We start from the raw sequence: 27,895 nt of genomic DNA on the forward strand, positions 1-27,895 counted from the left end.
TATATATTTTTCTATATATATACTGTATATATTATTTTTTTTTTAATTATTAATGCGGTTTATAGTTTAATATAGAGTCTAGGCTTTCAGAAAAAAAATATTTTTTGAAGAAAATTAGCACCATCTAGTTACAGTATAGAGAAAAAGCGTAGAATCATGGGGTAACCACTAGATAACATGTACAGCTCTCTATGGAGAAGCATGTGAATTCCCCAGATGTTTATGAATACATTTTTTTTTTTGGTGGATTTGAATATAAAGTTGAAACAATCTCAAAAACGATTTTTTATTAAAAAAATAAATAAAAAATGGTGAACTTTTGTGTTTTTGTCAATTTCCCATTCATTTCCTATGGGGGTCATTTTTGACCAAAGACCACAAGTGTGACTATTTTTTTTTTAAGACCACTTAGCCTGCTCAGATCATGACCTCAATTTTTTTGTGTGTTCACATACATAATGCCATAAAAGTCACCAAGTTTCGTAACATTACAATGAAGCTGTAATTTTTAAAAATTCAAAACATACTTTTTGTAATCAAAATGTATTGCTGTGTATGTGTATAAAAATGTGTTTGTATGTGTGGGTGTGTCTGTTTTGCACTCTAGATGTTGTAGAGTGTCACCCCTTTCTTGCGGTTTACTTTCTTTTTTTTTTTAGAATTGTGGCCGATTTGTAGATTGCAGGAACAAAAATTCAGAGAATTTTATTTTTTTTGTCAATTTCCCAATCATTTCCTATGGGTCGTCATTTTTGACCGAAGAACACAAGTGTAAATATTTTTTTTACGACCACTTAGCATGCTCAGATCATGACCTCATTTTTTTTGTGTGTTCACATACCCAATGCCATAAAAGTCACCAAGTTTCGTAACATTCCGATGAAGCTGTGATTTTTAAATATTCATAACAGAAAATTTTTCGGTCAGAAATGACCAAAGAGCACTTGAGGGTTAATGCTGTTTCCCTCCATCATAAACGAGTGTGTGTCGAACGTCAGACGAAACACAGTAAACGCTGTCGCTGGCGTTCGGATGCTGGTGTTCGGGAACACACTCGTGTGTGTGTGTGTGTGTGTGTGTGAGAAGCCTCTGGAGGGAATTACACCCAATCACTCTGAACACACACTTCACTCCGGCGCTTCAGAAACACCAAACCAACATTAGAGACGCTGCGACGCCATTGGTCCGCTGGTTACTCCAGTTATCCAATCACAGCGGACACTGAGCCAAAGTCACATGAGTTTATTTCTTATTATTCAGATCAACTCTTTGTTCCCATCCGATAGCATCAGTGAAGGCAAAGAGATAATACTGCTGAATATTAATATAAGCGTCACACAGTGAGGTGTGTTGAGTGTTGTGCTGCTGATGTGTGTTTCAGACATCGACGAGTGTGAGCGAAACCCTTTGCTCTGCAGAGGCGGCGAGTGCATCAACACCGAGGGAAGCTTCCGCTGCGAGTGTCCAGACGGCCACGAGATCGCTCCCGACGGCTCCGCGTGCCTGGGTCAGTGTGTGTGTGTGTGTGTGTGTATGCATTTATAGTTGCGTACTTGCATTAAAGGATTAGTTCACTTTTGAAAAAACTTTTGCTGATTTACTCACCCCCGTGTCATCCAAGATGTCCATGTCTTTCTTTCTTCAGTCGAAAAGAAATGAAGGTTTTTGATGAAAACATTCCAGGATTTTCTCCATATAATGGACTTCAATGGGGACCAAACGGTTCAAGGTCCAAAAGACAGTTTCAGTGCAGCTTCAAAGGGCTTTAAACGACACCAGACGATGAATAAGGGTCTTATCAAGGACCCTCGAGTCATGACTCAAAAAAAGATTTGTTCATTTTGATGAACGATTTCGAACAGGAGAGTCACGAACGCGCATCACAGAACAGAGCAAGGCGAGCATTTGTGCTTATAAAACTTAAACTTTGTTATTTATTTATTAAATGGCCGCTCATTTCGCTTGATAAGACCCTTATTCATCGTCTGGAATCGTTTAAAGCCCTTTGAAGCTGCACTGAAACTCTCATTTGGACCTTGAAGCGTTTGGACCCCATTGAAGTCCATTATATGGAGAAAATCCTGGAATGTTTTCATCAAAAACCTTCATTTCTTTTCGACTGAGGAAAGAAAGACATGGACATCTTGGATGACATGGGGGCGAGTAAATTATCAGCAAAAGTGTTTTCAAAAGTGAACTACTCCTTTAATGGTTGTGTGTGTGTGTTGATGGGGACATCCTGTTTTCAAAACATCCTGAATTCACAGTTTTCAGGTCAAAGTCATGTTTATTGTGTGTGTGTGTTTCTGCAGATATTAATGAGTGTGAACTGAGTGACAAGCTGTGCCGGAACGGTCAGTGTGTGAACATGATCGGCCGCTATCAGTGCTCCTGTAACACCGGCTACAAATCCAGCGAAAACAGAGTCGAGTGTGTGGGTAAGACACGCAAACACTCACATCAAACGTGCCGTTTCCCACATGAACCGCTGTAACACACGAGTGCGAGTTAATCTGGCTGTTGCTGATCTGGAGTCAGTGTTCCTGCCAAAGAGAGATAAATACATCAAGATCAACCCCACGGTCAGGGCAGATTTATACAATTGCAGTTTCAAATAAAAGTTGAAGCTGCAGTCTGTAGGATTGACAGCTAGTGGTGGAAACAGGAACTGCGGTCCAGATCAGAATATCGGAGATCGTGGTTTCTCCCGCCCCGCCTCCACGGACTCGGCGCGCAACAAAAGCGAGTGTGGAAGTCAAATACTGACAAATTACATGTATTTATTTTACAAGGAAAATGTGTGTGAAAAGTTTTGAATTGAAATATTCACAGCTTAAATATACAGTATAACCATATTTAATTTCAGCCCATAAAAATGCGAGCACGGTTAATGCAACGCGTACATTTTTTAATTAGTGCAATTCAACAGGTTTTTTAGATTCAAAAGCATTTATCATTATTTTAAATCCACACTATATGATTTGTAATCACAACTTATTTTCTTTTGTCAAATCAACTTAGATAATTCATGTAGTTCAGATAACATACAATTTTAAGTTTCTGATGATTAGATCAATCTCCTTCATTGTATTAACTCAATTTTTCCATTTCAATGAACTTAAAATTTGAAGGCAACCAGGTTACTTATTTTTTTAAGTTAAACCAACAATATTATTTTACATCCATAAACGAGCGCAATGGCAACAAGCATTATCACAGACCAAAACAACAACAAGCAGTCCAGCCTGGAAACACACATCTCAGAGTGAAGGAACCGGCTGTATTCGTGTTTATCAGAGAGACGAGTGTGTGAACTCATACAGTGGTCTGAATAAATTTGGACACCCATGCTAAAGTTGTCTAAAAAGAGGAATAAAAAATCATCTTTTGGATATTGATCTTAATGCCTTAATTAGAAAAATGAGGAAAACTCCAACCTTTAAGGACACTAATTTTCTTTGTGAATGAGAAATGTATCATAAATAAATAAATGTTTTTCCTTAAAATACAGGGTGCATAAGTCAGGACACCCCTATGTTAAATTCCCATAGAGTCAGGCAGATTTTTATTTTTAAAAGCCAGTTATTTCATGGATCCCGGATAATTTGGATAATTTGGCCTTTGGAATTAAAATATCCCCACATCATCATCACACGCCTTCCACCACACCTAGAGATCGGCATGGTTTTACTTCAGTTCGCCTAATAGCTGGTTTGATTTGCATTGAAAGATGATCTTATGGAAAGTACCCCATGCCAATCTCTCGGTGTGGTGAAGGTGTGTGATGATGTGGGGATATTTTAATTATCAGGATGCATATTATCCTGGATCCATGAAATAACTGGCTTTTAAAAATAAAAATCTGCCTGACTCTATGGGAATTTAACATAGGGGTGTCCTGACTTATGCACCCTGTATTTTAAGGAAAAACATTTATTTATTTATGACACATTTCTCATTCACAAAGAAAATTAGTGTCCTTAAAGGTTGGAGTTTTCCTCATTTTTCTAATTAAGGCATTAAGATCAATATCCAAAAGATGATTTTTTTATTCCTCTTTTTTGGCAACTTTAGCATGGGGGTCCAAACTTATTCACATCACTGTATATGCAGACGTGTTGTGGTCTTTTTATGCTTTAGTAGAGTGAAGAAGTGTCATAAAAGAGACGCCTCAGCGCTGAAATGTTGTGTGTGACGCGTGTGTGTTTCAGATATTGATGAATGCACCATTGAGAACGGCGGCTGCGAGACTTTCTGCACGAACTCAGAGGGAAGTTACGAGTGCAGCTGTCGCCGCGGTTACGCCCTCATGCCCGACCTCAGGAGCTGCACAGGTGAGACACACATACACACACACACACGCACACTCACTCACTCACTCTCTGATCTGACGCCCCTGTGTTGTGTGTGTGCAGACATCGACGAGTGTGAGGACAGTCCTGAGATCTGCGACGGCGGGCAGTGCACAAACATCCCGGGGGAATTCCAGTGCCTGTGTTACGATGGATTCATGTCGTCTGAGGATATGAAGTCATGTCTGGGTAAATCACACACACACTCCGCGAGGCTGATGACATCAGCGTACTCTTCAATGAGGACCATAACACAGGGTTCACAAACTAGGGTTCGTGAGCTGGTGAAAAGCTCATCATTTATTATTATTTTTATTTATTTATTTAATATAACACTTCAATCATACATATGTAAAAAAATAAATAATAATAATTTAACATTTTTTAATTTTAATCATAAAAATATAAGGAAAAAAATTAGGGCTGTGCAAAAATTAATTGCGATTAATCGCATCCAAAATAAAAGTCTGTGTTTACATAATATATTTGTGTGTGCTGTATATAATTATTTTGTATATATAAATACACACACATGCATGTATATATTTAAGAAAATGTGTTATTCAAATATAAAATATTCATATTTATATAATATATAGATTATGTATTTATATATATATATACAGAATTTAAGCGCAAATAATTCTTAAATATATACATGCATGCATAGGTATTTATATATACAAAATAATTATATACAGCACACACAAATATATTATGTAAACACAGACTTTTATTTTGGATGTGATTAATCGCAATTAATTTTTGCACAGCCCTAAAAAATATTTAAAATGAAAAACAATCAGAATATAACACTCACTGAAAAAAAATTATTATTAAAATGTAAAAAAAATAAAAATGAAATAAAATCAATCAAAATTAAATGCTTACTAAAAAATATTATATTTGTTTAGCTGCGTTTGACCATTAACTGACATCAGAGGACCGTGAATATGGGAATTATGATTAATATTAACTTAATTTAAAGGATTTTTATGTATATTTGATCTCGAATGTGTTCATCTGTTATAGCGCTTGAAAGCTCATTCAGTGATAATGTGTGTGTGTGTGTGATGCAGATGTGAACGAGTGTGAGCTGAATCCAAATATCTGTCTGAGCGGGAATTGTGAAAACACGAAAGGCTCGTTCATCTGTCACTGTGACCTCGGATTCTCCGTCAGGAAAGGGACGACAGGCTGTACAGGTGAGACGCCCTTCACACACACAATTTCTCTCTCTCTTTCACACACACACATACACTCTCACAAACACACATTGTTATGAACCAGTCACACACACCGAATCAGATCATCCTCTGATGTTTCTCCACATTACGCTGCAGGTGTGTGTTATCTGAGCTCAACTGTTAGAACGTTTACTGAAGCTTTATGGTCTGTAATGAGGGAGTGTAGTGTGTTGCTATGCGGTTGAGCCGTTGCTAGGCGGCGTGAATCCCGCTTCTCCTGCTCGATCTGACGGAGATCCAGAGCTCATGTTTTCCTGCGCCTGAGTCAATGTTCAGGAATCCGCAGCACACGCCACATGTCCCCGGGAGCTCGGGATGCTGTACACGTGAGGAACTCTGGGAGATATTCGGATTCCTGAGCGCTGATCGATCGCTAGTGAACCGGCCCAACCACACGGGCGTTCCCAGAGTCCCGCGCTCACTCCTCAAAATGCTGTTCTTACTTAGTCTTTAGTCTTGTTTCCAGTCCAAATATCTACAAGCTCTTAAATCAAGACGCATTTACTAGACGAGTGAAATGACACGAGGGGAATTAGTGATTTCCAGGGGAATTAATCAAAATGAACTTGAGTTTGTGTTTAAAACGAGCAAAATGATCCCCCAATGGGGTCAGAAAATAATCTTAAAAACAGAAACAAGAATATTTTTCTGACCCCATCGGCTTTTAAGCACAAACTCACGTAATTTTGATTAATTTACCCAGAAAACAAGACTTTGGGTGCTATTTTAACGAACTGGGCGGATCTTTGACCTGAAGGGGTGTTCATAAGACCTTCATAATCATGACATGACACATGTGAGGAGGGTTATGGATGTTTATGACAGCTGTCAGTAAGTGTGATTGGCTCAGTTGTGATATATTAGCGCAGATGTGTGTGAAACTCTGGGTGTTGTTTGTTCCTGTGGGTCTTTTTCCGTCTCCGTCTCCGTCTCCGCACATCTGCAGCCGATCGCTTCTCTGTGTATTTTCACTGGTGATGATTTTAATGTCTGTCATTTATAAACGTCCCGCCGCGGGCTTCGTTTAACGAGATGTTTTCCAGGCATGATGGGATTGAAGTTTGATCGTAATGAACCGAAGGTCGTTTGTTTGAGTTCTGCTCGTTTCACTGTTGGATTGTGGGATACTTCGTCTGGCGGAGAGGCAGGCAGTGATTGATGACTGTTTGGAGGTCAGAAGATCAGTGTGTGTGTGTGTGTGTGTGAGAGAGAGAGAGAATGTGTGTGTGTGTGTGTGTGTGTGCGTGCTTGTTCCTCATCAGATGTGTTTTTACTGGCCCATTAGCACTTGTAAATAAGGCTGACATCATCAGTGGTCATCAGCTTCATGGGCGTAGTTGGAGTGTTTGAGGTCAGAGGTCATTGTACCCATACTCTCTAATACACACACACACACGCACTCTCTCTGTCACACACACAAACAAACAAACACACACTCTCTCTCTTTCTCTCTCACACACACACAAACACTCTCTCTCTCTCTCTCTCTCTCTCTCTCTCTCTCACTCACTCACACACTCTCTCTCTCACACACACACTCACACGCACACACTCCCTCTCTCACAAACACAAACACACTCTCTCTCTCTCACTCACTCACACTCACTCACACACACAAACACAAACGCACACTCTCTCTCTTTCACACACACACACACACACACTCTCACTCACACGCACTCCCTCACACACACAAACAAACACAAACGCACACTCTCTCTCTCTCACACACACACACACACTCTCTCACGCACTCACTATCTCAAACACACACTCAGTCATACACACAAAGTCAGTCTCACACACCCGGACACACACACACACACACACACACACACACATGTACGGTAAGTTATTTTATGTATTTGATCTGCACAAGTAAAACTCTTTTATCACCTCTATCATGTGTTACTGCGTTAGTTCTGTGTAATTGGACTGACATCATAACGAGTGTTTATTGATGAGCTTGTTTATCTGAGATTAATTCCCATCAGGCCAGAGAAGCCGATCACTCTGGAGTGAACAGTGAAGCGCTCCGTTACTTCCTCTTTCTCGCTTCATCTCTCTGATTCAGTGGCGACCGGCACATATTTAGATGTGCTCTGAAGTGCAGTGTGTTAACAAGACAAGAGAGAGAGAGAGAGAGAGAGAGACACTGACGAAGAGGTCGATCTGCTCTGGTTATTTCAGGACACACACACACACACGCACAGAGCTGGAGGATAGAACAGAATGTGATGACCTTCGTCAGACATGTTCACACACACTCGTTACACACACTCATTAGACGGACACTAACCGCTCACAGGACCCTGGGTCAAAGCATGCACAACAGGAAATGATGTCATGCTCCAGGAAGGGGCCGTTGACATGGGCAAGCAACTTTTTCATGGGTCACCAAACTTTAGTTCAGCAAGAGATCTTATGTGTGTGTGTGCGCGTGTGTGTGTGTGTGTGTACCTGTTCTGTAGATATATTTTAGATGTGTTTTGTGTGTTTTTGCCACTCCGGTGACATCACACACATACACACTCTAGACTGAAGTTTGTGTCTGTGACTCCCTCTTCATGTGTGTGTGTGTGCTTTAGATATCAACGAGTGTGAGATCGGGGCCCATAACTGCGACCGGCACGCGTCCTGCACGAACACGGCTGGAAGCTTCAGGTGCAGCTGCGCTCCGGGCTGGATCGGGAACGGCATCAAGTGCTCAGGTGCACACACACACACACACACACACACACACACCACAGCACTGATGGATGCAGGATACACTGCTTTCACCTGTAGTGTCTCGCCTTAATTAATTACTGAAAATACAACAAGGTTCATAAACTGTAATTCTAATAGAATGTCGCGTCCAGTGGTGGTACGAAGTACAAATACTTTGTTACTTTACTTAAGTACATTTTTTACGTATCTTTACTTTACTTCAGTAGAATAAATAGTGCATACTTTTTACTTTTACTTCGTTACATTTTGCAGCAATTATTATACTTTCTACTGTTACTTTCTGTTACTTTTTCATTAAATTTTCTATCAACCCGGTCACACTAAATAAAATGCGTCTCGCACGCAGTGTGTTTATCGTACAATTTATACTCGGAAATTAGTTTTTCCGTGCATAGGAAACGCACCGTGTGTAATATACGTTTGGTTAGGATTATGGCAAGCCAAGAGGTTCAGAATTACACCATAAATGAATCGCGTTTAATGCCAAAAAATAGTTATTAACATATAGTAAGGATAAGCATGATGTGTATGTTGCCTAATTGCAAGCTTGTTTCAGAAATGGTGACATATTTTTTCCATAATTATTGAACATCATTATAGGAGTATTAGGTTGAATGAGTTAGAATTAAATGTTTTATTAATTATTAGAAAATAGACATTAAGAGAATAAATTGTTATGCAAGTACTTTTACTTTTAATACTTAAAGTACATTTAAAATCAGGTACTTTTTACTTTTTACTAAAGTATGGTTGTCATTGTGTTACTTCTACTTTTACTAAAGTAAATATTTATCTGGTTATTTGTACTTTTAGATTTAGATTCAGTACTTCCTCCACCACTGTTTAGAACAAAGAAAGACAAGATCTGATTTGACGTGTGTGTGTGTGTGTGTGTGTGTGTGATTGCAGATCTGGACGAGTGTTCGAACGGCACGCACCTGTGCAGCTCCAGCGCTGACTGCATGAACACCTTGGGCTCCTACCGCTGCCTGTGCAAAGAGGGCTTCACCGGGGACGGCTTCTACTGCACCGGTACACACACACACATACAGTAACCCGACCTCTGAACCTGTCCATCACACACACACACTAACCCGACCAGGGAAGTGCACAGACATTTTGAGGGGCTGGGGCTCAAGTAAAAAAAAGGGCACTTCTCATAATTTTTGTAAAAATGTATTTTACTTTTTTAAACAAAAAAGTATATATATTAATACAACTCTAATATTTTTTTTAAAAATATTAAAAAAGTTAATTAATTTTATCTTCCTCAAACTCGTACAATTGTTTAATTTTCAAAAGATGTCTACAAAATAATCCGTTCACACAGAAATCACGGTCTCCTTAGTATTCATGGGTTTATAGAGCAGCAAAGGAAACCACGCCACAGTGTGTCAATCAAGTCCTGATGGTGACATGGACTTCACATTTGAGGGAGAACTGTGTCATCATCAAATAAAACCTTCAAAATCCACATTTCGAGTTTGCATCTGTAGATTTCTTCTAAATTCACCAATTTAGATTTCTAAACTTCAGGGGAAAGACTCTTGTAAGTCATTAACTTTAATAATACGCATTTTTGTCCATACAAATTCATAAAAACGTCCGGATCCATACAAGGCCATAAATTACATTTAGCCACGTCTTAAATTGAAATGCTCATTCATTCATTATCACTATACAATTTTTCGCGATAAAACGATATCAAGTTCGAGTCAAAATCGTCAATACTCGATATCAATATAGAGTTCGATAAACGTTCGATAATGTTTATGTGGCAAAAGAAGCGCGCGCGGCTCACGGGCTGTTCATCCGCTCGGCTCAAAGTCCAAACGGCAGCGCCGCGAGTTCACTAGAGGCGACGCGTTTACTCTGATCGGCGCTTCAGAACTCCTGACCGGATATTTACATACACTATGCATTAAATATATATTTGTTTGACAGGGAAACTGTGCGCAAATAGTAATATGTATTTTCTTAAAAAATAAAATAAAAAAGCACCCCAGAAAAAAGGGCACTTTCTCTCCAGGAATAAAAAGAGCAGGTGCTTAAGCCCCCTTTGATGTCTATGTGTGCACGTGCCTAAACCGACCCCTAAACCTACCCATCACACACACACACATACACTTGTTCATTCACACACTTCATGATGTCGTTGTTAACTGTGTGTGTGTGTGTGTGTCCTGTAGACACGGATGAGTGTGCTGAGAACGTGAATCTGTGTGAGAGCGGCCACTGTCTGAACGCCGCTGGTGGGTATCGCTGTGAGTGTGACATGGGCTTCATCCCCACTGCAGACGGCAAAGCATGTGAAGGTGAGACACTCCTCCGTCTGTGTGTGTGTGTGTGTGTGTCTGACTTTTTAGCTGTCTGTCTCTCTGTTATTTATTATCATTATATTTATTGTTAATGATTATCATTTAAAGTTATCATTATAGTTATTGGTGCTGGTCTAGGACATGTTGCTCTTCATAATTCAAAAAATAACTAATAATGATATACTAATAATAACTAATAATAATATTATTAAAATAACTAATAATAATAACCAAATAACTAAAATAACTAATAATAATAAAATAACTAATAATAGTTATTTTCAAACTAACTAATAATAATAACCCTATTACTATTAAAGCCAGCCAGAACCCAATGGATAAAATCAGTGTGTTTGTGCCTCAGTTCTTCCTGATCAGCTACAGCTGTGTGTGTGTGTGTGTGTGTGTCTCTCCACAGACATAGACGAGTGCACGTTTGCCGACATCTGTGTGAACGGACGCTGTCGCAATATTCCCGGTCTCTTCCGGTGTGTGTGTGACCCCGGCTATGAGCTGGACCGCAGCGGGGGAAACTGCACGGGTATCACATGACCTCTCGCATCACACACACACGACTAGGGTTGGGCATCGTTTCAATTTCAATGATTTCAATGAATTCATTGATTCCTAATTTGGATTACAATAATGAAAAAAACACCTTAGATATCATATTTAATATTGAGCACAAATGAACCGGCTGAAGAACACTTACACAAGCAGCGTTTGCCTGTGCTTTACAAACACCATAGAAGAACAACTCGCCGAACTTGTAAATGTAGAGCATAATTAAAGACAATAAACACTCAGTAATTAAAAAAAGATAGATACAACTGAACAAAGATACGATTGAATTAGGATTTTCAGGTACAGAATCTGAACACTGCACTTTATTAATAAAATATACATTACAAATATAGTCACAGTTATTCAGTGGAGCGAGTTCTGTAGTGTGATTAGTGTAATTATAGAGACGGCAGCAGGAATATCAGTGCTGTCTCTTTAAGAGCTGTCCAATAGAGTTACACACGCGTGCAGAACAGAAAACGGCCTTATTGAAGTGCATCGATAAGAGGAATCGAAACGTACATTTTATAACAAGAATCGTAATAGGCTTTCCTGTAGCTCAGACAGTAGAGTGCTGGCGCTTGCAACGCCATGGTCATGGGTTCGATCCCCAAGCAAGAACTGATAAGAATGTAAATGTGTGCTTTGAAATGCATTGGATAAAAGCGTCTGTCTGCCAAATGCATAAATGTAATGGGTTTTCGATCCCCAGCCCTACACATGACACATGTGACCTGTCCTCTCCTCTCATCCCTCTTTTCTTCCTCTCCATGTCAGATGTGAACGAGTGTTTGAACCCGACCACCTGCATCAGTGGGCTGTGCGTGAACACAGAGGGCAGTTACGTCTGCACATGCCCTCCGGACTTCGAGCTCAACCCCACGGGAGTCGGCTGCGTCGGTGAGGACACTCTCTTTAATAAGGATTATGTAAGGGTTAATGCCCTCCGAGGTGTCCATTGTCAGGTTTTAATGGACAATGGACACCTCGGAGGGCATTAACCCGATTATACCATGGTCACTTGCCAAATGAAACATTTTTAAAACATTAGTTTATATTTTAATTAGGCTAAATCTAGTTTTTACAAATAATAACTTGCCTGGTTTATTTAGCAACCGGAGATATTTATAGTCCGCTCAGCTTGTAGAGCCCTTCAGGTTCAAAAATGCGTTTTTTTTCATGAAACACAAAGGTAGGCATAGTTATTTATTTTTTTATTACACATAAAACAATTAATCAAACAGGCTTCTTAGGCTTGAAACGCTGTACTCTCCTCCTGCTGCGTAAAACTCCCGCAGGGTCTCATTCAGAGCAGCAGCGGTGTCATTTTCTTTGCGACGTTTCTCCGTTTTATTTACATTTTTTCTTTCTTCAGCAGCATCCCAGTCGTCAAAGTTGTCATATTCTCCATAAATGTTAAAAGAAATAACAAAGTCGCTCATTGTTGTATTAGGCTATAATATCTAACGTTAGACATTTGTTTTGATAGAGCGTTTGACTGCCTGTTGCTATGGTTACTCACAGCCGTTGTAGGCAGCGCATTTATTTATTCATTTCGAATGGTAAACAGGCACTTTCACCAGAACTACTTTACTAGGTGTCCTCTATCACTTTTTAACGGACTCCCGGCAGCCAATCAGAATCGAGTATTCACCCAGACCATGGTATAATTATATTTAATTCATACAAATAAATATGTCTGCTTAAAAGAAATAATTATATAAAGAATGCATATATCATTTATTGAAAAGAAGACCGTTCTACTTCAGAAAAAGTGGTTTTATTTAATTTTAAGATATTTGTTCAGTCAGGCCATCCTTAAAAATATTTTGGTTTGCAGTAACAGCAATTTTTTTTTTAAAAAAGGGTCGGTAGGTAGGTCTATATTTTTTTTTTCCAAGATTCAGTATAAAAAAAAAAGGTACAATTTTGGAGATGGTGATCGTGAATTTAAAAAAAAAATGCATATTGTGACGTCACTGACTGGGTCTTCAAACTGTGCATCCACCGCTAGGTGTTAATGCAAAATACGACCAGTTACATTTTAGGCTAGTCACAAAATGTATAAAATATCTATTTGTTATGCATATATACACGAGATAAGCAAAAACAAGTACAAACACATGGTGAAACAAAGAATACAATTAAACAAAGATACAAATTAGCCTATATACACAGTGCTTTAATTTCAGGAAGGTCTAAAATTAGCTACTTTTCAGTTAAGTCTGTCGCTCTCTCTGAAAAGAAATTTAATTTAGCTAGTAATCAAATGTAAAATGACACTGCATAGTTTATCATAGTTAGATTAATGCTTATTAAAGTTTAAGTTATTCATTCAAGATCTGTGATCGATTTTTATCTGCCTTTTGTTGTTTGATTCGCATTGGCTCAATCGTCACGTTTACTAGACTACTGCCCCTTTAAGACCGAATGCAGAACTCTACTGTAATAGATGACTGATGCACCATCATTTTCTCCCAACTATTTACGTCCAATTAAGACATAAACTGTGTTTAAATGAATCTCAGAGCAGGTCATTTTATATTTTATGTATATTTGATGGTTTAGATGCGCACATGAAGCCCAAAATGAGGCGATAGCAAACTTTTCTTGTCTCGTTTTAGTGCATTTCGGAGCGCGCGTCGCGCAGTCTCTTGCGCAGACTTTTGTGCTTTTAATAGCTCTTTTAATGATTGAACGCGTCCGCAGTTTAGCAACAGTACAGACTGCATTTTCCAACAATCACCGATCGTGCTGATTCTGACGGTACGTTTGGGTTTTAGGAAGAAATGACAGCGCAACGCTGTGAAGGGAAGGAAGTTGCGCTATAGACAGAATGCGTCTGTAATGGTTTCATCTCATATATCTTCTTTTTATAATCTTTGAAAGCGGAAATCTAAAATACAATTAGAATAATATCCCAGATCTAAAGTGTAACCACGTTTTGTCCTCATTGTCACTCATTAAGCAGGGCTGTCGTGCTGTGCGCGCTGTGGCTCCGGGTGAGAGATCGCTCTCTCTCTTCTGGACTGCGAATAGCAAAATTGCATCACAGACAAATTGTTTAATATTTTTATTATATATAGAAATGGTTGATATTCAGCCCCGTTGCCCTTTTAATACCGGGTACCAAGCGGGAACACTGAAACAAGCGAACGTACAAGCCATACAATGACACGCGTAACGTTAAACCAATAAACATAATCTGATGACTATGACGCCACGGGTTTTTAATTAAGAAAGAACGTAGCCTACGTTTGTAGGCTATGTAGACACAAGCAACTTTCACAATACTAACTAAAATATAATTAATATTATTTTATTGAATTTGAATTAGTCGTTTGAAGAGTAAAAAAAAAATCGGTCGGTCTGAACGCAGGTTACAACCGGCAAGTCGGTCGGACTAAAAGGGAAAAAAAATAAAAAATTGGGTCGGCCCTAAATTGACAGGGTCGGTCGGGTTACGGCAAACAAGAATATTTTTAAGGGTGGCCTCAAATTCAGAGTGTGTGAATGATATAAACTCTGAGCAGAGGGTTAAATGAACACCGAAGCAGTGTTAAAGTAAATTAGATTATTAGGTGAATAATTGAGTCATTTTTAAGTCGCCATTATGGTGATCAGTGTTTGCTTTAGTTGACCCTGAAATCATCAACTTTAGATCTTGTTTGGCTGCTGCTGTACCTGCCAGATGACAAATGGAAATGGTGATTGCATGTTCAAACTTTAAAATCCTTCATATTAGCAGGTTAGCAGATGTTTTCTCCGGGAGATTATAATGTGTGTTAAATTCGTTGGCAAAATACTTTGACTAAAACTAAATCAAAATTTGTTGTCAAAATTAACATTGGGTGAGACGCGTTCAGCTCATGATGTCGTGTGTGTGTGTGTGTGTGTTGCAGACACTCGTTCTGGAACCTGCTTCCTGGAGGTCCACAGTCGTGGCGACGGCTCGGACAGTCTGAGCTGCTCCACTGAGATCGGCGTCGGCGTCTCCAAAGCGTCTTGTTGCTGTTCCCTGGGTCAGGCCTGGGGGTCACCCTGCGAGTCCTGCCCACTGCTCAACTCCTGTGAGTCTCACACACACACACACACATAAATGAGCTCTGGTTTTGTTCACTGATTGTTATTGTTTCTCCCTCAGCCGAGTACAAGATCCTGTGTCCCGGAGGAGAAGGATTCCGCCCCAACCCGATCACGGTGATACTAGAGGGTAGATCTACAGTGCACACACACACACACACACACACCCGTTCTCCAGTGCTGTGTGTTGACTGTTGTGTCTGTGTGTCAGATATCAACGAGTGTCAGGAGCTGCCTGGTCTGTGTCAGGGGGGAAACTGCATCAACACGTTCGGCAGTTTTCACTGCGAATGTCCGAAAGGTTTCGAACTCAACGGAGACACCCGGATCTGTGAAGGTCAGTCCTCTCTCACACACTCTTTCTGTCTCATTTATATAGTGCTTCACACACAGCTGTGCAGATAGAAAGCTTTCGGGAAACCAGACAGAAAACGAAACAAGCATAAAATAAAACTAAGCTGCAAAAAGCTCAGCCAATCAGGACACATTTGGAGCTTATTATACACTACACTACCCGTCAAACGCTTTGGAATTAAGTCTCTTCTGCTCACCAAGGCTGCATTTATTTGATTAAAAATACAAAAAAAATAATACGAAATATTATTACAGAAGGAATAATCAATACTTTTATTCATCTAGGATCAATTAATTCGATCAAAAGTGACAGAAAAGCCATTTATAATGTTACAAAAGCTTCTATTTCAGAGAAATGCTGTTCTTATGAACTTTCTATTCATCAAAGAATCCTGAACCAAATTGTACACAACACTGATAACAATCATAAATGTTTCTTGATCATCAGAGTGATTTCTGAAGGATCATGTGACACTGAAGACTGGAGTAATGATGCTGAACATTCAGGAATAAATTACACTTTACTGTATATTCACATAGAAAACAGATATTTTAAATTCTCATAATATTTAATAATCAACTAAATGCAGCTTTGGTGAGCCTTTAAAAACATAAAACATCTCACCGATCCCAAACTTATGACTGGACCTCTCTCTGTGGGCGTGGCCACCAACAGCAAAGTGACAGATTCAGAAACCAAGCAAAAGACAAAATGTTGTGCTCGGTTATGACCCAGTGTGACTAAGATTGAACGACTCTTATTAACATTTACAGTCACATGATGTAAACACATTAGTGCTGCAGCCCATTATAATCAGTAATGAATGCACTACCTCGCTTTGACTCAACAACCGGCATAGACACGATGTCAATCTGGACCAGTTAGAAGTGAAATGTGTTTAAAATGCAAGAATGAAATTGTGTGTGTAGATGTGGATGAGTGTGAGCGGCCTGGCATCTGTGGTCCGGGTTACTGTTACAACACTATTGGCAACTACACCTGTGTCTGCCCACCGGAGTACATGCAGATCAACGGGGGAAACAACTGCATGGGTGAGTCTGCGCAATGATTATCGTTACCGTTACCGTTAATAATTAACGTTATATTTATTAGGGGTGGACGAGAAAATCGATTCAAAAATGAATCTCGATTCTGTCTTCTACCGATTCACCGATTTCAAAAATCGATTTTCTAAAGTGTTTTGCATTACTTCTTAAAGGTATAGACACGTTATACTTGTATTAAAGTAGTTCACTTTTGAAAAAAACTTTTGCTGATAATTTACTCGCCCCCGTGTCATCCAAGATGTCCATGTCTTTCTTTCCTCAGTCGAAAAGAAATTAAGGTTTTTGATGAAAACATTCCAGGATTTTCTCCATATAATGGACTTCAATGGGGTCCAAACGGTTCAAGGTCCAAAAGACAGTTTTAATAACAGTTTCAGATGCAGCTTCAAATGTCTTTAAACGACACCAGACGATGAATAAGGATCTTATCATGCGAAACGATCGGCTATTTCAAAACTTATTCCAAAAATGTAACTTTTCTAAGGACAAATGCTAGCCTTGCTCTATTCTGTGAGGCGCGTTTGTAATGTCACGTAATACGTAATTACGTTCAAAAGGTCACGGGCGACGTAGCCGGAAGTACAGAATCAAAATCGTCCGACATCGTTGTTTTTCCTTTTAATTCCTTTTTTTGTAAACGGCGTTTGAGTTAGTTTGCACGTTCAACCTATGCGTTCAACTTGTAAACACTGACTCTGTACTTTCGGCTACGTCGCCCGTGACCTTTTGAACATAATTACGTAATACGTGACGTTACAAACGCGCCTCACAGAATAGAGCAAGGCTAGCATTTGTCCTTAGAAAAGTTACATTTTTGGAATAAGTTTTGAAATAAGCGATCGTTTCGCTTGATAAGACCCTTATTCATCATCTGGTGTCGTTTAAAGCCCTTTGAACAGTTTGCACTGAAACTCTCTTTTGGACCTTGAACCGTTTGGTCCCCATTGAAGTCCATTATATGGAGAAAAATCCTGGAATGTTTTCATCAAAAACCTTCATTTCTGTTCGACTGAGGAAAGAAAGACATGGACATCTTGGATGACACGGGGGCGAGTAAATTATCAGCAAAAGTTTTTTTCAAAAGTGAACTACTCCTTTAAATCACAATAAGCTGTGAAAAAGAACTTCGATTTTAGAGCTAATGGTCAAATACACATTCAGTTGTGACAAAATGCATATCGTGGGGAGTATTCATGCAACACACACTGTTATATCCTACGCGAATGTAAACCGTATTAGATCCGTGCATTCGTTCTTGTAGTTGCCGTCTGTTCATTAATGAAAATCTCACTGCTTTTGTCTGAATCGCTTTTGAATCACTTTTGTGTGTGTGTGTGTGTGTGTTCAGACATGCGGAAGAGCTTGTGTTACAGGAACTACTACTCTGATAACGCCACCTGTGATGGAGAACTCACCTTCAACATGACCAAGAAGTTCTGCTGCTGCTCGTACAACATCGGCCGGGCCTGGAACAAACCCTGCGAGCGCTGTCCCGTTCCCAGCACCAGTGAGACACACACCTCACGTCTGTTCATACACAAAGCAAATGAGGAACGCATGGAAGCTTGTTTCCGCCACAGAATGAAACATTTTAAAAGATAATTGCTACTTTTTATCTCACAATTCTGCCTTTAGTTCAGTTGCGTGTTACAATGTCAGAATTGCGAGATATAAAAGTCTTATAAAGTCACAATTTCGAGAAATAAACTCGCAATTCTAACTTTTTTCTAGAGATTGCGGGTTTATATCTCAGAATTGACTTTAGTTATTGTTGCTATGTCCGACAAGCCATGCCTCTCTCACACACGTCATGTTCTCACGCAGGAGCAGAGGACACTGACAACACACTGACAAGGACAGACAAGCTTACTTTTGATATGAAACAAAGTCTCAAAGTCCCCTTTTAAAGTTGGTCATTTAAACAATAAAAACTGTTTTGTGTCTGACGGATCGCTCACTAAAGCTGCTCCGATCATCTCTTCCTTTATATAGGGTGACCAACTGTCCGGTTTTCATATAACAATATAACAATTTTCTATCCATACAGAGGAGGCATAACCTACTTTAAATGTATGAGTAAACTTCGAGTATCATTTGAGTTGGCCCATGTGTCTGCTGGGCCGAGTGTCCTGGATTTTGGTAATCAAAATATGGTCACCCTAAATTATAGCATCAAATAAACATGAATGAACATCAGAAGGAATGTTGTTTTAACCGTGAAAGACGTCAGTACACCGTTTTTTTTAAAGTTCAAATAAATGTTAATCTACTAACGCGGATGGTGGATTATGATTGGTCAGATCGCCTGTCAATCAAACTCCATGAAGGGTCAATTGTGGGAGTCCAAATCTAAGGGAAAAAAAAGACTGACAATTCTGACTTTATAACACGCAATTGCATTTTAGATTTAAACATGCAATTCTGCGAAAAAATGTCAGAATTGTGAGTTAATTCCTTGCAATTGCGCACATCACAATTGTGACTTTATAATAAGCAATTGTGAGTTTATATCTCGCAATGCTGACCTTGTAACACGCAATTGAATTAAAGTCAGAATTGCGAGATGTAAACTCACAATTGTGAGATAAAAAGTAGCAATTTTTATTTTATTTTTATTCTGTGGTGGAAACAAGCTTCAATAGAATACAGCAAGTGATCGAGACATGAACACAAGAAGAGCGAAGTTTCAAACATGGTCTAGAAGTGAACAGGGGAAGCGTAGAAGAAAGAGGATGTTTCTTGAATTTAACACACACACACACACACACACACACACAGTCATGACCGTGGTTCTCTGCTGCAGATGAGTTCGCTGTGCTGTGTGGAAGTGAGAGACCGGGATATTCCATTGACATCTACACTGGACGAATCATTGGTAAACACGTTCATCACACACACTTAAAGACATTCAAACACAGTTCTGTGTCCCTCTAAGACTTCACATCCACCCTGTGTGTGTGTGTGTGTGTGTGTGATCCGCAGACATCGACGAGTGCCGTGAGATCCCTGGCCTGTGTGCTAACGGCGTGTGTATCAACATTGTCGGCAGTTTCCGCTGTGAATGTCCGATGGGTTTCGTTTATAATGACAAGCTGCTGATCTGTGAGGGTAAGAGCTCCATCTGTGTCTCTGAAAGCTCATTTATCCTCATCTGATTCGGGAGTCTCAGGTCTGTAACGGAAACAGCCGAATGAGTGACGGCGCTATGAGAAAATGAGATGCTCTGTGTGTGATGTTAACTTTTTCACTCTACTAAAGCATAAAAATTCCATAGTATGTTTGACGATCTTCAATGTTTTGAGTTTGGACTGCAGTACCGGTTTCGACCACTAGCTGTCATTCCTACAGACTGATGTTTGTGATGTGTGTGTGTGCAGATATTGACGAGTGTCAGAACGGTCCGGTGTGTCAGCAGAACGCCGTCTGTCTGAACGTTCCTGGAAGTTTCCGTTGTGAGTGTAAACCTGGATACCGGCAAACTCCCACCCAGCAGTGTGTCGGTGAGTGTGTGTGTGTATTTCCCAACTCATAATGGTGCTACTCGGATATCAAAGTTAATAGAACAAAAAAGCAACAGCAGCTGTCATGCTTAACAGGGAGGAATGTGTTTAAAACAGCCAAACTGAGAGCCCAGTCCTGCTTTAAGACACATTGCACCTGAAGTTAAAGTGTGATTTGATGTGATCTCCCTCAGATCGTAACGAGTGTGCTGAGAATCCAAACATCTGCAGTCCGGGTCAGTGTATCGATACGGTGGGTAGTTACCGCTGCCTCTGCCCCAACGGCTTCACATCCACCCCAGACCTGTGTATTGGTGAGAGATCAGCCTCACACACCCGTCTGTCTGACCATCTGTGTGCATCCTCATGTAGATAACTAACTACCCACCTGTGTTCATAACTAACTAACCATCTGTGTTCATAACTAACCATCCGCCCTGTGTTCATAACTAACTACCCACCTGTGTTCATAACTAACTACCCACCTGTGTTCATAACTAACTAACCATCTGTGTTCATAACTAACCATCCGCCTGTGTTCATAACTAACCATCCGCCTGTGTTCATAACTAACATCCGCCTGTGTTCATAACTAACATCCGCCTGTGTTCATAACTAACCATCCGCCTGTGTTCATAACTAACATCCGCCTGTGTTCATAACTAACCATCCGCCTGTGTTCATAACTAACCATCCGCCTGTGTTCATAACTAACCATCCGCCTGTGTTCATAACTAACCATCCGCCTGTGTTCATAACTAACCATCCGCCTGTGTTCATAACTAACATCCGCCTGTGTTCATAACTAACCATCCGCCTGTGTTCATAACTAACCATCTGCCTGTGTTCATAACTAACCACCCGCCTGTGTTCATAACTAACCACCCGCCTGTGTTCATAACTAACCACCCGCCTGTGTTCATAACTAACCACCCGCCTGTGTTCATAACTAACCATCCGCCTGTGTTCATAACTAACCACCCGCCTGTGTTCATAACTAACCATCCGCCTGTGTTCATAACTAACCATCCGCCTGTGTTCATAACTAACATCCGCCTGTGTTCATAACTAACTAACCATCCGCCTGTGTTCATAACTAACCATCCGCCTGTGTTCATAACTAACCATCCGCCTGTGTTCATAACTAACCATCCGCCTGTGTTCATAACTAACCATCCGCCTGTGTTCATAACTAACATCCGCCTGTGTTCATAACTAACCATCCGCCTGTGTTCATAACTAACCATCTGCCTGTGTTCATAACTAACCACCCGCCTGTGTTCATAACTAACCACCCGCCTGTGTTCATAACTAACCACCCGCCTGTGTTCATAACTAACCACCCGCCTGTGTTCATAACTAACCACCCGCCTGTGTTCATAACTAACCACCCGCCTGTGTTCATAACTAACCACCCGCCTGTGTTCATAACTAACCACCCGCCTGTGTTCATAACTAACCACCCGCCTGTGTTCATAACTAACCATCCGCCTGTGTTCATAACTAACCATCCGCCTGTGTTCATAACTAACCATCCGCCTGTGTTCATAACTAACCACCCGCCTGTGTTCATAACTAACCATCCGCCTGTGTTCATAACTAACCACCCGCCTGTGTTCATAACTAACCACCCGCCTGTGTTCATAACTAACCATCCGCCTGTGTTCATAACTAACCATCCGCCTGTGTTCATAACTAACCACCCGCCTGTGTTCATAACTAACCATCCGCCTGTGTTCATAACTAACCACCCGCCTGTGTTCATAACTAACCATCCGCCTGTGTTCATAACTAACCACCCGCCTGTGTTCATAACTAACCACCCGCCTGTGTTCATAACTAACCACCCGCCTGTGTTCATAACTAACCACCCGCCTGTGTTCATAACTAACCATCCGCCTGTGTTCATAACTAACCATCCGCCTGTGTTCATAACTAACCATCCGCCTGTGTTCATAACTAACCACCCGCCTGTGTTCATAACTAACCATCCGCCTGTGTTCATAACTAACCACCCGCCTGTGTTCATAACTAACCATCCGCCTGTGTTCATAACTAACCATCCGCCTGTGTTCATAACTAACCATCCGCCTGTGTTCATAACTAACCATCCGCCTGTGTTCATAACTAACCACCCGCCTGTGTTCATAACTAACCATCCGCCTGTGTTCATAACCGTCTGTGTTGTGTGTTCAGATGTGGACGAGTGTGAGCGTCAGCCGTGTGGAAACGGAACCTGTAAGAACACTGTGGGCTCCTACAACTGCTTGTGTTACCCAGGATTCCAGCTGTCACACAACAGCGACTGCATCGGTACTCACACACACACACACACACAAATATTTATTCATTTGAATGTGTTTGTGTTAACGTCCGTTTTGTGCGTGTGGTTTAGACACGGACGAGTGCACGGCGCTCCGGGGCTTGTGTCGCAACGGAAACTGCATCAACACGGTGGGCTCGTTTGTGTGTGTGTGTCTGGATGGGTATAAACTGTCTCCTGACGGCCGGATGTGTGTGGGTGAGTCCTCAAGCTGAGAGATAAAGTGTGCTTGTGTGTGATGGGCAGGTTTAGGGGTCGGGTTAGTGTGTGTGTGTGTGTTGACGTCACATCCACATGCTCCTGTGCTCTTCGGCTCAGACATCAACGAGTGTGTGATCAGCCCTGGCACCTGCGGCCCCGGGACGTGCCAGAACCTGGACGGCTCCTACAGGTGCATCTGCCCATCAGGATACTTCCTGCAGAACGACCGCTGTGAAGGTGTGTGTCGCGTCACCACGATCCTCTCAGCGTCATGGTCTCAATGCTCACACACTGTGACTGTAATCTCCTGTTATCTCCGTACAGCCGCTTATAAACACTCGATATTGTTAAAGTGTGTATAAATGAAGGAGACTCGCCTACCCGCCGCCATCATGTGTGTGTGTTTGTGCTCAGATATCGACGAATGCTCTCAGACTCCCGAGATCTGCATCTTTGGGAAGTGTGTGAACACGGCCGGCAGCTTCCGGTGCGATTGTCCCGAGGGGTTCCAGCTGTCCTCGTCCGGGAAGAGATGTGTGGGTGAGTGACACGTCAGAACTGCGGCTTTATTTCTGCTTCCTGTATTGTGATTTTAGGCATTACTAGCCATGTTTCCATCGACACGTTTTTGTCCGAATTAAGTGATATAGAATGAAAAATGCCTTATGGAAACAGTAAAATTCGATGAAATTTCATGAAAATCGACTCAAATGAAATGCGTTCGGTCTCATCGGATTTTCTCGTGATCGATATACGGCTAATGCGATAAAAGCTGATGGAAACGTTATTTGCCGAATAAATAATGAATTGTGATTAAGTTTTAGGCCCTTTTATGGTTGCAACACGTCAGAAGACGAGTTCATTTCCGGCCAGTCTGTTTGCGCACACATGGCGGATGACGTCAACAAAGACAGATGTAAGTGGACAAAGCAAAAAGATGCTTCAACCAAAGGGTTTCCGTGAACCACGATCTCCCAGAACTGATGGAGCGCTCGTTCCCAAACCACAGTCACCTCCGCTGTCGTCGGGCATTTACGTGCATCGTCATCATCATAGCAATGTTTATAGCGTCGCTGTTTTCTTGGGTTAGTTTTGCTTGTTTTTAAGTGGCTTGGTTGAATTGTAATGTAGAATGTGGTCTGTTATTTCTGGTTAACAGACTGCGGTGTTGCTATAACACACCGTTGCCATGGACGCAGTTCAGAGACAGACTATTTTCTTTAGCAGAAGCAATACTCGTTTTTAAATCAATAAACTCGTTTTTAAGTCAATATTTTGTGTCAAATAATTGATTGATTTATTTATTTGGTTGATTATGTAATGAGCAGGATAATAACAGCGAGGCGGTTGTTATAGCGAATACAACCAACAACCGCCTCGCATACATTATCCCATACATATGTCGCTATCAACTGGCACATAATAAGCATTATTAGGCTTCAACTTGTGAATTTGTTGGTAGATGGCGCAATCCGTTTTGTCTAACAAAACTTTGTTTGCAAAAGTTTGCTTGAATGTTGTTCGATTCAGTGCGAAAAACATCTTAAAATGTCTCAAATCAATTCGATATACCAATTTGATCGCAAAACAGCATGTGACGTCATTACGTACGGGTTTTTATTCGCTTTAAAGCCGTTTGATGGAAACACACTTTCACCAGCTTTATCCGCACGTGTTTTTTTTACCGAACTTCAGATAATTCGATTGACAAGTGGATGGAAACATGGCTACTGTCTCTCCCTGTTGCCAATTCTTTCATATTCTGCTCTTCACAACACACATCAAGTCAGCTTTACAGAAAATGAAATAAACTCCCCGTTTCCTCCGACTGTCAGATATTCGTGTGAACTACTGTTACACTAAGTTTGAGAACGGACGCTGTCTGTCCCCGAAGCCGCTCAACACCACCAAAGGATCCTGTTGCTGCAGCGCCATGCCGGGTCAGGGGTGGGGCGACCCGTGTGAGATCTGCCCCTCCGCTGAAGACGGTGAGCACACACACACACACACACACACACACACTCCCTCTCATACACTCATATATATCTATTCTGTGATGTTTGTTCATGTGCGTTATTGATAATTCACACACACACACAGGCACGTGCACACATAGACATCAAAGGGGGCTTGAGCACCTGCCCTTTTTATTCCTGGAGAGAAAGTGCCCTTTTTTCTGGGGTGCTTTTTTATTTTATTTTTTAAGAAAATACATATTACTATTTGGGCACAGTTTCCCTGTCAAACAAATATATATTTAATGCATAGTGTATGTAAATATCCGGTCAGGAGTTCTGAAGCGCCGATCAGAGTAAACGCGTCGCCTCTAGTGAACTCGCGGCGCTGCCGTTTGGACTTTGAGCCGAGCGGATGAACAGCCCGTGAGCCGCGCGCGCTTCTTTTGCCACGTAAACATTATCGAACGTTTATCGAACTCTATATTGATATCGAGTATTGACGATTTTGACTCGAACTTGATATCGTTTTTTTATCGCGAAAAATTGTATAGTGATAATGAATGAATGAGCATTTCAATTTAAGACGTGGCTAAATGTAATTTATGGCCTTGTATGGAAAATCCGGACGTTTTTATGAATTTGTATGGACTAAAATTCTTATTATTAAATTTAATGACTTACAGCTACATCAAGAGTCTTTCCCCTGAAGTTTAGAAATCTAAATTGGTGAATTTAGAAGAAATCTACAGATGCAAACTCGAAATGTGGATTTTAAAGGTTTTATTTGATGATGACACAGTTCTCCCTCAAATGTGAAGTCCATATCACCATCAGGACTTGATTGACACACTGTGGCACGGTTTCCTTTGCTGCTCTATAAACGCATGAATACGAAGGAGACCGTGATTTCTGTGTGAACAGATTATTTTGTAGACATCTTTTGAAAATTAAACAATTGTACGAGTTTGAGGAAGATAAAATTAATTAACTTTTTAAATATTTTTTAAAAAATATTAAAGTCGTATTAATATATATACTTTTTTGTTTAAAAAAAGTAAAATAAATAAATAAAACAATTATGAGAAGTGCCCTTTTTTTCACTTGAGCCCCTGCCCCTCAAAATGTCTGTGCACGTCCCTGCACACACACACTCTCATGCACACACACACATATATATATATATCTATCTATCTGTGATGTTTGTTCATGTTCGTTATTGATAATTCACACTCACACACACATGATTTAAAGTCAGTAACAGTGTTTGTGTGTGTGTTTCAGAGACGTATAAAGCGCTGTGCTCCACCATGGGAAAGACTCTCACTATAAACGAAGAGGCTGTAGGTGAGTGTCAGCCAATCACACTCCTTCAACATGTGTCCATGAGCACACACTGATCTCACACACACTGATCTCCCAGATGTGGACGAGTGTGCGGAGAACCCCGGCATCTGCAGGAACGGCCACTGCATCAACACGGACGGGACGTTCCGCTGCGAGTGCCCCTTCGGATACCGGCTCGACTTCACCGGGATCAACTGCGAAGGTCAGAGTTCAAACGCCTCACGCCGGCTTCATTTCTACAGCACACAACACAGATCACTCCAAAACTAATCAACTATGAAACATTTAATTTAGCGATGGACAATATTAGCGCTGCAGCTCTCGTTATTATAGTAATGGAGTATTCTGCTGATTATTCCGTCGGCCAATCCAGTAATCGGATCCAAGTGAACATTGCTGAACATACAAATATATCATTAAAAGCCATAATAATTTGTTCAAATATATTATCAAAATGCTGAATGCATTAATTATGTTAAATGTGGTCTGAAAAATCAAGAGATTTGGAAATTTAAGTCTGGAATATGTGTAGGAACCTTGATAGCACTGTGTGTTTGTGGTCATGTGACATGCATCTCCGTCATCCTCCTCAGACACGAACGAGTGTGAGCTGGGGAACCCGTGTGGGAACGGCACCTGCACAAACGTGGAGGGAGCGTTCGAGTGCAGCTGCGACGAGGGCTTCGAGCCCGGACCCATGATGACCTGTGAAGGTCAGTGACCTGCTGATGATGATGTACTTCCTGTCATAACAATAGCCCTAACTATAACAATATATAGCAACAACTCGACTGCTAATGATAGCTGGATTTGCTGTCCGCCCCACTCCACTGAGTGCTAGTGTGAACTTGATTATAACATGTGACATGTTTGCAGATGTAAACGAGTGTTCCCAGAATGCTCTGCTGTGTGCATTCCGCTGTATCAACACGGTGGGGTCGTACGAATGCAGATGTCCAGCGGGATACGTGCTGAGAGAAGACCAACGCATGTGCAAAGGTAAAGACGAGCGCTTTCTCACACACACACACACACATGATTAGGGGTACAACGTGTTTTCTGTCTGTGCTGTCGGTCTTAAAGTGACAGTAGCCTAATATTCCTCTTGTTGTCTGTGTCATTAATATGAATAAAACAGAAAAATACAGCTTTAACAAACATGAAACTATATTTCATTTCTACAGTGACCAAATAGTTTAGTTATTAATTTCTTTACCTAAATACTGTTAGACTGCTTGTGATTTGTGTATTTGTTCTTGCCTGTTTTCTTGTCTTTAATAATAATAATAATTTTATCAGATTTATTTATTCTTTTGCTGATCCGATCCGTGACTCAAAAACCGTAAATGATCCGATCTGTGAATGTTTGTGATTGGTTGCACCGCTGCATGTCACGGCGTAACCCTTCACAGCCTGGAGGGAGAAGAGCTGTGTTTATCACATTTAGATTTATTACTGTAAGATTCTGAAGCAATCTGCTATCAGTGTGGGGTCATGTTTTTCAGGAAGAGATTAGCTTTCAACATATTACATTTTTTGGCCATTGTTGTGTGTGGTGAGTTTGTAAATAGAATATAATTAGACAAAAATGAAAAAAAAATGAGAATAAATTTATTGATTTTTATTTTTTAAAAAAAGAGAAAAATCACGAACGAAAGAAAGAAACTAACACTTTAACTCTCAGGTGCCCTTTGGTCATTTCTGACCGAAAACATTTCTGTTTTGAATTTTTTTAAATCACAGCTTCATCGGAATGTTACGAAACTTGGTGACTTTTATGGCATTATGTATGTGAATCCAAAAAAAAAAATTGAGGTCATGATCTGAGCATGCTAAGTGGTCGTAAAAAAAAA

General features: G+C 40.6%; 1 protein-coding gene across 2 annotated transcripts in view; it reads left to right on the forward strand.

The window, feature by feature from the left end:
- The window catches only part of fbn1 (fibrillin 1), a 70,953-nt gene that overhangs the window by 29,889 nt on the left and 13,169 nt on the right, over positions 1 to 27,895 (forward strand). For both annotated transcript variants that reach the window (XM_089116572.1, XM_089116571.1), the window contains 28 exons: positions 1,382 to 1,507; positions 2,313 to 2,438; positions 4,212 to 4,334; positions 4,416 to 4,541; positions 5,432 to 5,557; positions 8,188 to 8,310; positions 9,239 to 9,361; positions 10,519 to 10,644; positions 11,066 to 11,188; positions 11,989 to 12,111; positions 15,114 to 15,281; positions 15,356 to 15,424; positions 15,506 to 15,631; positions 16,579 to 16,701; positions 18,065 to 18,223; positions 19,520 to 19,591; positions 19,699 to 19,824; positions 20,094 to 20,216; positions 20,411 to 20,530; positions 22,413 to 22,529; positions 22,612 to 22,737; positions 22,858 to 22,977; positions 23,155 to 23,280; positions 24,576 to 24,728; positions 25,980 to 26,042; positions 26,119 to 26,244; positions 26,636 to 26,755; positions 26,919 to 27,041. In XM_089116572.1, the coding sequence (XP_088972698.1) occupies positions 1,382 to 1,507; positions 2,313 to 2,438; positions 4,212 to 4,334; positions 4,416 to 4,541; positions 5,432 to 5,557; positions 8,188 to 8,310; positions 9,239 to 9,361; positions 10,519 to 10,644; positions 11,066 to 11,188; positions 11,989 to 12,111; positions 15,114 to 15,281; positions 15,356 to 15,424; positions 15,506 to 15,631; positions 16,579 to 16,701; positions 18,065 to 18,223; positions 19,520 to 19,591; positions 19,699 to 19,824; positions 20,094 to 20,216; positions 20,411 to 20,530; positions 22,413 to 22,529; positions 22,612 to 22,737; positions 22,858 to 22,977; positions 23,155 to 23,280; positions 24,576 to 24,728; positions 25,980 to 26,042; positions 26,119 to 26,244; positions 26,636 to 26,755; positions 26,919 to 27,041 (3,405 nt within the window). The remainder of the gene's footprint in view (positions 1 to 1,381; positions 1,508 to 2,312; positions 2,439 to 4,211; positions 4,335 to 4,415; positions 4,542 to 5,431; positions 5,558 to 8,187; positions 8,311 to 9,238; positions 9,362 to 10,518; positions 10,645 to 11,065; positions 11,189 to 11,988; positions 12,112 to 15,113; positions 15,282 to 15,355; positions 15,425 to 15,505; positions 15,632 to 16,578; positions 16,702 to 18,064; positions 18,224 to 19,519; positions 19,592 to 19,698; positions 19,825 to 20,093; positions 20,217 to 20,410; positions 20,531 to 22,412; positions 22,530 to 22,611; positions 22,738 to 22,857; positions 22,978 to 23,154; positions 23,281 to 24,575; positions 24,729 to 25,979; positions 26,043 to 26,118; positions 26,245 to 26,635; positions 26,756 to 26,918; positions 27,042 to 27,895) is intronic.

This window comes from Pimephales promelas, chromosome 10 (assembly GCF_988280905.1).
Source record: "Pimephales promelas chromosome 10, fPimPro1.hap1.1, whole genome shotgun sequence".
In the NCBI taxonomy this organism is placed as follows: domain Eukaryota; kingdom Metazoa; phylum Chordata; class Actinopteri; order Cypriniformes; family Leuciscidae; genus Pimephales; species Pimephales promelas.